Source organism: Tachypleus tridentatus, chromosome 10 (assembly GCF_004210375.1).
Source record: "Tachypleus tridentatus isolate NWPU-2018 chromosome 10, ASM421037v1, whole genome shotgun sequence".
Taxonomy (NCBI): domain Eukaryota; kingdom Metazoa; phylum Arthropoda; class Merostomata; order Xiphosura; family Limulidae; genus Tachypleus; species Tachypleus tridentatus.
This window is the reverse complement of record NC_134834.1, coordinates 49,888,968-49,899,668: the sequence shown is the minus strand read 5'-3', so window position 1 is coordinate 49,899,668 and position 10,701 is coordinate 49,888,968. Positions and strand designations below refer to the sequence as shown.

The following is a 10,701-nucleotide window of genomic DNA, read 5'->3' as shown; positions in this document are numbered from 1 at the left end:
ATACTGTTATCCTTTACATGCACAACAAAGACTGATGGTTGCCAGACACCTTTATTATTACTCTTGTTTTGTTGGTTATCTCTCCCACCTGTGCCCCAGGGTAGCATAATCTAACTCTTTTTATCCCTACATGCTCTGTCAAGGAATCACCTATAACTATAACTTCTTTAAGTTCATAATCGAATTCATTTTGCTTTCCTTCCGTCCAATAGTTCTGCCAAAGACTGAAACCTATTGCTCAATAGAATAGGAACTTCACAATTAAGTTCAATACTTTTAACCTTAACACCACCCATTCTTATTGAATGACATTGTTAATATTAGCTAATGTCTTCCTTGCACGTAAAAGCTTAAGTTCCTCTTGAAGTCCTGCTATCATTTCCCACAGTTTATATTTCTCTTTATCGATTTCCTCAAATTCATTTAAGATAGCCTCCAACTTGCAAACTCTACATAAAAATTTAACAATCTCACTACTAGCTTCCTTAAAAATGCACTGTAGTCCAGAATTCCCAAATAAAACCCATTCGTTGCACCTACTGCACCAAATGAACTGGGAACTTCTGTACTTATTTCCTATGCTAAACTGTTCTCTACCTCTTATTCTTTTTGCACTTAGTTTTTCCTGGCCCTTACCACTAGCTAGTCCTAGTTTAAAACTTCTTTTACAATTGAGTTAATAGCCATAGCAAGCAAGTCAACCCCCCTATCTTCTTTATGTGTAAACCACCCATTGCAAAAAGCTTCCTTTTCCACTGAACTGATCCCACAAGTCCAACCAGCCAATGTGCTCATCCATACATACTAAGTCCAGCTTTTAGCCAGAGTGACACACTTATAACTTCATCCCCACAGTTGTTTTTGGGCAGTAACCCTGACAAAATTATGTTCCTTTTCTTTAAATGCCTTTATCAACCCCTAGTACTTATTAGTTTTTCTGACCTACCTTTTCCTACATCATTAGCTCCTACATACACCACAAAAACTGCATTTATGCTAATCTCTTTTATTATGTATCTCCTGCTCTGTCAGTTATATCCTCCACCTGTGTTTCCAGGTAGCATAACCTGATTCTTTTCTTCCTGTTTGCCTCACAGACAATACTATCCTCGTGCATGGTCAAGGAACCATCTAAAACTATAACCTCCTTATCATCCACATCCTTCTCTAATCTTTTTTATTTCCTTCCCTCTAATAGTTTCTCATTTGCAGTAGCCAAGGGTTGAGATTTGTTGCTAAATAGAATAGGCTTATTACAATTAAATTCACTACTTCAGCCCTAGTAGTATTCTTTTTAACTTTCAGAAAATCATTGTCAACTAATCTATTCCTTTCATGTAAAAAGTTAGCTCTTCTTCAAACCCTGCTGCTCTTTCCCATAGTCTACACTTATCTTTATCTATTGCCTCTACTTTAATTATGATGGTCTCCATCTTCTCCTCCAATCTACAAACTTTATATACAAATTGCACATCTTCAGTATTAACTTCCTTAAAAGTACATGTAATTCCCAAGTTTCCAAATAAAACCAACTCATTGCACCCATTACACCTAACAAACTGTGAATGCTTAATTCCTACATGAGTCATAACTACTATATTTATACTTATAGTCTGAAAATAAATACTCGATACCAAATACCAGTAGTCTATTGTAAACACTGTTACTGTTAAGCACAACATTTAAGAAACAATTATATTAGTTGGTTTTTTAATTAGTAGTTTGTCTTCACAATAAAAGAGTAAAGTCTGTCTTTAATTTATTGAACTTACTGTAAGTAAATATAACCAGTCTTTGAGGTACATGTTATGTTAATAATACAATATATTTAGCTTGATTTATATTATAACCTACTTACAGTTATAGGTTTGATTTAAACAAATGGACCTAGTTTCAAGTAAACAAGTTAATCCTTAAAATATGAAGAGACAATTAACTGGTTTTTAGATTGTACTTAACTTTCTTTATGAGTTACCAGCAAGTTGAAATACTCCTATGTCTGAAGTACTACTACATATACCAAGCCTATTTTAACATTGTAGTAAAATTTACTTCTAAATTCTAAGTTAAAACTATGACCATCTTACTTTTATTTACCAATCTTACTATATCTAGTTTTTTTTAGGTTATTTAACCCAAATTACTGCAAATTATAACTTCAAGTTAGGATGAGAAAGGACTTTTCCAACATGAGTAGCTAATCTACATGAGCTGTCTATGAGCATGTAAATTGAGGAAAGGAAAAACTTTAACCAACACATGAAATACACAATAATCTGAAAGGAAACTGCTCCTTAGATGCACAAACCTGGCCAAATCATGCTCATCTCTATAATATAGTCACCAGTGCCATTGGCAACAGAAGACCTATTGTTGAACAAATTGAGAACTAGCCATCAAGACCCCAGAAAGGATGGAAAGAATGGTTTGATATACACAGGAACAGGAGAAGAAAAGTTTGTAAAATACTAGAGACCATTGGTGAAGTAATGTTGACCATCACTCTGGACTCCAATGAGTCAGGAAGACCTCCTAAGACTGACCAGAGTAAAAATGGAACCAGACAAAGATCCTCCAAATAAGAAATGTATAGATACATGTGAGCTAAATACGCATCCATACTCAAAAGATAAGTATGGCAAGAGCACTAACGTGGAACATACGACTGAGTAAGTATCCTCCAAAAATACCTCAGGGGAACAGTAAGCAACCCTGGATAACAGGTAAGTGAAGAAGAGGTAATGAGAGAGGGCAGTAAGGATTAAAAGGAGAGAGGAAAGATTGGGGCTAGGAAAATCTCACAGGGTATCAGGGTATCACACTTGAATCAAATACAAAGGAAATTCTAATAAGGATACACTAATGCATAGAAACCCAAGGTATGGGAGGGATAAGGCAAGCCAACCCCAGAACTTAACTGTGATGTAAATTGATCAGCATGTATTACAATATCTGGAGAAAGTGGCAAAAACTAAGTAGTCTAAAAAAGGGGCAAAATGAAGGAGGGAAGGAGAGGAATCTGTAAGCAGGAAGAATGTGTAAGCAGTATGGGGTGCCCAGAAGTGGGATTCAGGATTGCACTGCAAAGAAAGTGGAATAGAAACAGACTAATCAAATTCTGCCATTTCGTCCATGTTCACGAGGAAAAGGAATGTCTAGTCGGGTATAAAGAGATACAGCAAACCATATAATGGACCTGAACTTACAAAGAACAAAGATTAAAAAACTCAACAAAAAACGTGGAGCCCGATATGTGTAACGTTCATACTCCAACTAAACTGAATAATTGGTGGATACAAGTGAAAATGAAAATTAGAAATCTCGACACTCAACCATGTCAAGTCAAGAAGTGCATATTGGTTTCTATGTTACAGAGGGAGCCAGATGCACTAGGAGGGTATATCACACTCTTGTTGATGGAGGGTTATTGCATGCCACGATGCAGCTGTTTTACATGTAAACACATGAAAGTGGGTAGGAGTATCAGAGTTAAGAGCAAGTGAATATTGTGCATACAGAGAGCAGCACTGAATGAGAAAAGCTATTACATGAAAAGTGGTAAGGTATTGCATTGGAAACATGAAACGAATGTTACCACAGTCAAAAACAATTCAAAGTCAAAAACATTATCATCACTTTAATGAAACATATGCTAACATATGGGAGGATGTGATCAACAGGTGGACAGAAATGCAACAAACAACATTTGTAACATACATCATAAAAACAAAAGGTATCTACAGAATACATAGTAATTTTATAAAATAATAAAATTTCTTCTGACATATATCACAATTCTATAAATAGTTATAATTGTTCTCAGGTACAAAATTAACTGTTAACATCACAGTTTAAAATAAATCATTCAGAAAATTTATTTTTCACTAACCTCTTTCACTACAAGCAGATCCACAAGTGATTTTGAAGAAATTTCTTTTTTGGTTTGTTGAGTAATTACATACTTTAGGCATTCAAAATATGCTTGAATGATTGAATTACACTCGCTATGAGAATTCATAACTTTTTCTAAGGACAAGCTGTTTTCAAGTCGTTGAAAGAGGAAAAAAATATATAATTAGCAGACATAAAATATTTTATTGAAATAAAATAAAGCTGAAATAATTCACATGAAAGAGTACAATAGCCAGTTACATTTTAAAGAAATTAATATTTTTTTTATAATAAATACAAGTAAATGAGCATCACAAACTTATGTACAAACCACTCAGTAAACTGAAAATAATTCATATCCACTCACTGGAAACCTTAAATTTAACACTGCCATTTTATTTTATTCAAAATCATAAATATTTACAGATAAAAAAACTACGAGAAAGCTATTTTAAAGAACACTACTTCAAGACTACCCGTAAAATTATGGTTTGTGTAATACAGTGTGACACATAAGTGTGGCACTGTACTTGCATGATAATGGTCAGAACTCCAACTTCCAACAATTATCTAACAGTCACATTATGTTAAAAAAACATACTTCAAGTTTTAAGATTACTCCTAATTCTATAAGTATTTTTAAATTACAAAAACTGAACATCTAATTGCTCTATAAAAATATCATGGAAATAATTTAGAATAATGTCCTATTAGAGAGATTAAAAAGATGAAATATTGAATAAGCGTATTATATATAAATTTGGAAGAAAAATTACACAATAATTCAAAATAGAATATCAATGGATGAAACAAACATAATACACAAATAATTTAACAAAAGACAACTGTATTATAACATGGTAGTTAACGAAAAACCTCCAAAAATCACAAATTGTTACACACACAAAAACTAGAGATAAAAAAATCTTTAATAAAATGTCTTAAGCACACAAATGTATGAACTTTTGTTTAATTTTAAGTTTACAGCTGTGACACATAAGCTCCAATAAAACAGAAAGAGATAAGTAACTCTTGATAAATTTCATTAATGCACTGTTGTAATTCTATTCTCATAACAATAAATACATGATGGTGTATTTATTTTTGTGACCAATTACCTGTAGAGTCAAACACACAAAACTTAATTTCATTATAGGTAAATTAACCTGTAATAAATAAAATTATTCATTACCCAATAAATATTATATATCACAAATCTTTCAATTATAATCATAATATTAACAATACGTTTTACCCACCCTTTTCTCATGTTTCCAAAAAATAGTTCATAAAATGTGCAGTCAACACCAATAACATTTTCAGGAATCTTGCTGAGAAATGGAAGAAGATTGCAGAAAATTTTATCAGCATTTCCTTTCCCACCTTCTTTCAACAATGTCCACAAATGAGGTAGAACTGCCTTCCTAACATTTACATGACTCCAACAGTCCTAAAGCCAACAGATTGTTTACTGCATACAAAAATCTACTTTTTAACTACACTAAATTCTTAAGGATAAGAAACAACAAATCATTACGTAAATATAAATATAGACACACAGTCACCTCTAGATATTAACTTACAATCATAGCAAGATATCTGCTTTAATAGATAAAAACTAACCATTAATCAAATAGTGAATATAGCTAATTGAATACATCATTCTTACTTATAATTTGAATGGAATGTTTGTTTCATCATGTGTACCTTTGGTTTTCACAATATTTTTTTATCATAATTTAAATAACATTTCATGGAATTTGACCAACGTAGACTAACTTGTATCTGTATACTATACAAACAATGCCATATAATACCAATAATAAATGATATTAAAAATAATAAAAACATGTATAATAAATATCCAAACCAACAAAAGTAAGATTTAAGAAAGAATACATTATATTTTACTTGGAAAACACACACATTTTCTTTAAATACTTTGTATATTTAATACTGTTTTAGTAATACTCTAAAAAACCCACCCTAACAACATTTATGATCAATAAAACCTCATTAACATTTTCCATATTGGCTCAATCAATATGACTGACCTAAGAACACAGAACAATAACATGTAAAAAGCAAACTATTGTAATTTAACTAACTTTCTAACTAAGAAAAGAAAAATTCCTTTTGCTGCTTAATCTGACCATCATGAGATAAATTTTCAAACTAAATATGAAACTGAAAATATTCTGTTCTGAAAACAAAAGAGCATTATACATCACTTGATATATTAAAACTTTGTTTTTCTATCACTTAAAAATGATATAATATCAAATTTCAGAAAGAATTATTGGCAACTTGTGAAAAAAGCATGTGACAGGTAAGTGTGGCAATTGGTCCTGACTTTCTAGTTTATAGACTCCATAAATAAATATGATAGAAGGCTATCAGAATTAGAGTAATTTACATTAAATTATGTACTTCAGTAAAGGATGGTAAATTAATTAGAAAAAGGGGAAAGAACTAAAAAACAAATGCTAAGATTTTCACACAAAAGGAGATTGGAGATTTTTAAAAATATTTCCTTATAAAATTAAAAACTTAAAACTTGATTTATTAGTTATGTTTTGACAGCATATTTATTCTCATATATATATAATTTATTATAAATATATTTATAATTGTTTAATTAAATTTTGAATGCAATTTTATAAAAGTTGCATGTGCACTTTGACCTACCTGTTGCAAGAGGTTTAAGCAGAAGCTATGTATATGTCAATTTCAATATTTACACAAACACAAATGTTTTTATGTTATAACTAAATATTTTGTCAAATGAACAAATTCTTCCAATAAAAAGTTTTCAGCATTATTTACAGTAAAATCACAAATGAACAATGATACTCTTAATGATAAGCAAAACTGAAAACACAGTAAGTCTAATGCACCTCAAATTTTACAAGAACAGAAAGAACACCCTCCCACACAAATGGTGCAACTACAGGATCTTCTTCTCCAATACAACAGAATGTGAGAGGGCAAATTTTGTCTGTATGGGGCCTCATAACATCAGGGAAGAGCTGACAGATTTTTGATACCAAGCTATACCAGGAACCTCGAATCTGATGGAAAAAATAAAAACAATGACAGAGCGACACATACTCTTCAAGTTTTGACAAAAAAAATTACTACTACTATCACTATGTATAAGTTAAAAGTGGACTATGTAATAAATTTACTATTATACATTTATTTTAATATCTGCATTTGTTTCAGTTTAATACATATGACATATGTTGTTGAATGTGTATTGTGCAAATGCTGCCTCTTCTCTACATTTGAAGAAGATTCTCAAGAGTAAGAACCAACAATACGTGTTTTATGAAAACACTAACATATCTTCGAATATTGTTCAACATTCGAGAATTTCACGTAATTGAAATAAAAGCTAGCCAAGACACAGGAATAGAATATTATTGTGTCAGTTACAGTCAGCATACTATAAGCCTCAGATGCTATAATTCTGCTTAATGCTTAATCAGAAACCTACAGGATTTGACCAAAAACATTTATAGAGTTCAAACATTACAAACAATTAAACTTCAGTGAATTAACTTCAGATGTTAATATTTCTATGAGGACACTAAATACCTTTGTCAATAAAAAGTCAGCTTGTAAGTGGTGTGACGCCAGCCAAGAAAAGACAGCACTAGCTTAAGTGAGATGTAACATTATCAACTTAGAATTAATTTACTCATCATGGACCTGAACTGTCGATAAAATATATTCGGTACTAGACCAGGTGGAAGACTCAGTTTTGTAAGTTTTTAAAACTTTTGTCTATAAACCATTATTATAAATTGTATTGTTATTTGTATATTAACATATTTGTGTTAAAGGAAATTCTGTGTATCAATTTTGTTGGCAAATGTCATTAATTTGATACATATTGACATTCAATTAACTTCTAAGTTAAAATTTACTGTTATTTGAAATCTTCATACAGAAAGTATGAAACATAATAAATCAGACTCGTCTGAAATAAATTATTGTACATAACAGCTAATTGTCCAGTAATTACATGCAATGTTTGTTTTTTAAATTTTGAGCAAAGCTAAACGAGGGCTACCTACACTAGCTGTCCCTAATTTAGCAGTGTAAGGCTAGAGGGAAGGTAACTAGTCATCACCACCCATCGCCAACTCTTTTACCAACAAATAGTGGGATTGACCATCACATTATAATGACCCCACAGCTGAAAGAGCAAACATGTTTGGTGTGATGGGGGATTCAAACTCACAACCCTCAGATTACGAATCAAGTGCCATAACCACCTGGCCATGCCAGACATGTACAAGCAATGATGAGGTTACCATTGCTCATAGAAAATGATACACTTTGATACCTTCTGTTGACACTGACTCACTTTCCTTAAAATAGCATTGTTAACTAAAGCAAAATGTTTTAATATGCAATATTTTTTCAAATAACCAGTTATTTCCACCCAGTTACCAAAAGCACTCTCAACTACCACTGACTACAACTAAAAGTTTTAAAGACAATATTATTTAAGGGTAGAAACTGTCTAAAGCATTTTGACAATAAAGACATTTCTGATCCAAAATTTAAAATCTATGTAGGTAAAGTTTTGAGTACTGGTAATTACAATATGTTTTATTTGATATATATTTTTTTAAATTCAATATTAAATATCACTTGCTTTGTGACTGATTATTTTATTTCACCTTGAGTACTTACTTCAACACCATCAAAATCAGATAATTTTTTATTAATACAATATATATGATGATATCTACAGTAGAATTCACACATATTTACCGTGAATTTATGATTAGTTATTTTATTAATCACTGGTTATGAGTTTTAAATATTTATATATTTTTTAATACAAAAAGAAATAATAACCTTGACATTTGTGGAAGGTAAACCTTTTCTTATTCACATTTTAAATTTTGATTGCTGTTAAACTTGCATATCCAAATTTATTGTATAGTCATGACAGATATAATATGGATGTAGGCTCATAATGTAAATGACAAAATTTGTATTAGAAAGGTGATTTCTCCTTGTACATTTTATTCAAAATGTTACATTTGCGGATCTAACAAGAAAATCAGTTTATGAACTAGACTATAAAATTAGCAGTTAAGTAACTAGTTGTTTTAGTTACAAAAATCTTTGAATTGAAGTTATATATATACACACACACACTGAAAATTAACTTTTTAAGTATTTAAGAACTATCAGTAACTTAGATAGTGATTGCAGACTTGAATTTATCCAATTAAAAATCACCAATAAAAAGACTAACAAAAAGATTTTTTTCATAGCTTTTTAAAATGTCAAATACTGAAAGAAAAGAAAAAAGGACTACTGAATTTCCTATAAACAAAAAAATACTGCCAGCACCTGTGGATCATTGCTTTTAGGGAACTTCCAAAACTTTGGTTTGGAGAGAACTTCAGACAAGTGCTTTACTGTCTTCAGCCTATCTTCTTCACTAAGTAGTTCAAGAACCAGCTTTAGACCTTGTAGACAACTGGACACAATCCGATTAAACTTTGACTCCATATCTTCAACAGACGTGATCCTGAAGAATCAGAAAAGGCAAATTTAACAATACAAAGTTTAGTGAAGTTAAACTTCAACTTGTTCAATATGTTTAAAGAGTGCTTTATAAGAATCTCAGTGATGGAATATTCAAAACCTACAATACTTAAGACATAAACAGTACAAAAATTATTTCAGTATTTTCCATTATGTTTGTTAGGTGTATTTAATATTTCACATGATATTTTGAAATATATTTGAAGCTTATTATGGATCCTTCACAGAAGTACTGACTTGTTTCAAAAAATATATATAAATACTTAACTTACTCTTTTATTTAAAAAAAAGGCTAAATTATTCCACTTATTTCAATTAGCACATTGTATCAATAAAAGGACTGAATATTTCAATGTTAATCTGAGTTACTGATAAATGACTGGTCTTAATACAATAAAATTACTACTGAACTTTAAAATGCTCAAGAATTTGCTGATATGCTTGAGTTAAAACTATATTTGTTCTATTTATTTTGTATTTTTCAATGACTGACTGTTTTGGATGATTACGAAAAAAAAAAATGAATTAGCCAGTTTCTCAAGTACAATATTCCACTTACTTTGGATCACTTATCGATTGGCTGGTTTGTTTGAACAAAATATCCTGGATATACTGCAATGGTAAGGAAATAATGAAAAGTACCAATTTATACATTTATGAGATTGTTAATAAACTAGTATTTCAACCAGTTTGATAAAATAATTGCTTGGAAGTCAATAATTAAATAAATAAAAAAACAACATTTAAACAAAAAAAGATTAAATAAAAATAATCCAGTTATAACTTAGCCACATATTCAGTTTTGTTTAAGGCCTAAGGCAGTGTTTCCCAAACTGAGTGTTGTGGCAAACTTACAGGAGTGCCGTCAGATATTTCAAATTTTCGAGGGAAACACATCAACAGACATCTTTCAGACACTGTGCAAACTGCTAGCTTAAGGTAATTCACAGTTTTAACATTATATCATGCAAAATTCCTTTCAATCAAGTTCTTGATTGTTTGAGATATGTTTTTCTTTTACTTGTACTTTCAGTTATACCAGTAACTTCTCAAACTTTTTCACTTCTTAGATTTCTTATATAAATACTTGACTCTCTAGGTCCATCAGTAATCGAAATAACTGAAGGGTGTTGTGATCATGTATCTATGAGGTCTAGTGAAGTTCAGTGAATTATTTTGTCGATTTTTAGTCCTTGTGCATAAAAATGGAAAGATTACTGAACATTAATAAAT

At 30.7% G+C, this 10,701-nt stretch overlaps 1 protein-coding gene across 1 annotated transcript in view; it reads right to left on the bottom strand.

Moving 5' to 3' along the window:
* The window catches only part of Ltn1 (E3 ubiquitin-protein ligase listerin), a 68,063-nt gene that overhangs the window by 51,930 nt on the left and 5,432 nt on the right, over positions 1-10,701 (bottom strand). The window contains exons 5-9 of the mRNA XM_076461295.1: positions 10,028-10,080; positions 9,271-9,451; positions 6,789-6,962; positions 5,151-5,341; positions 3,890-4,037 (exon numbers count right to left, since the gene is read on the bottom strand). Of these exons, the coding sequence (XP_076317410.1) occupies positions 3,890-4,037; positions 5,151-5,341; positions 6,789-6,962; positions 9,271-9,451; positions 10,028-10,080 (747 nt within the window). The remainder of the gene's footprint in view (positions 1-3,889; positions 4,038-5,150; positions 5,342-6,788; positions 6,963-9,270; positions 9,452-10,027; positions 10,081-10,701) is intronic.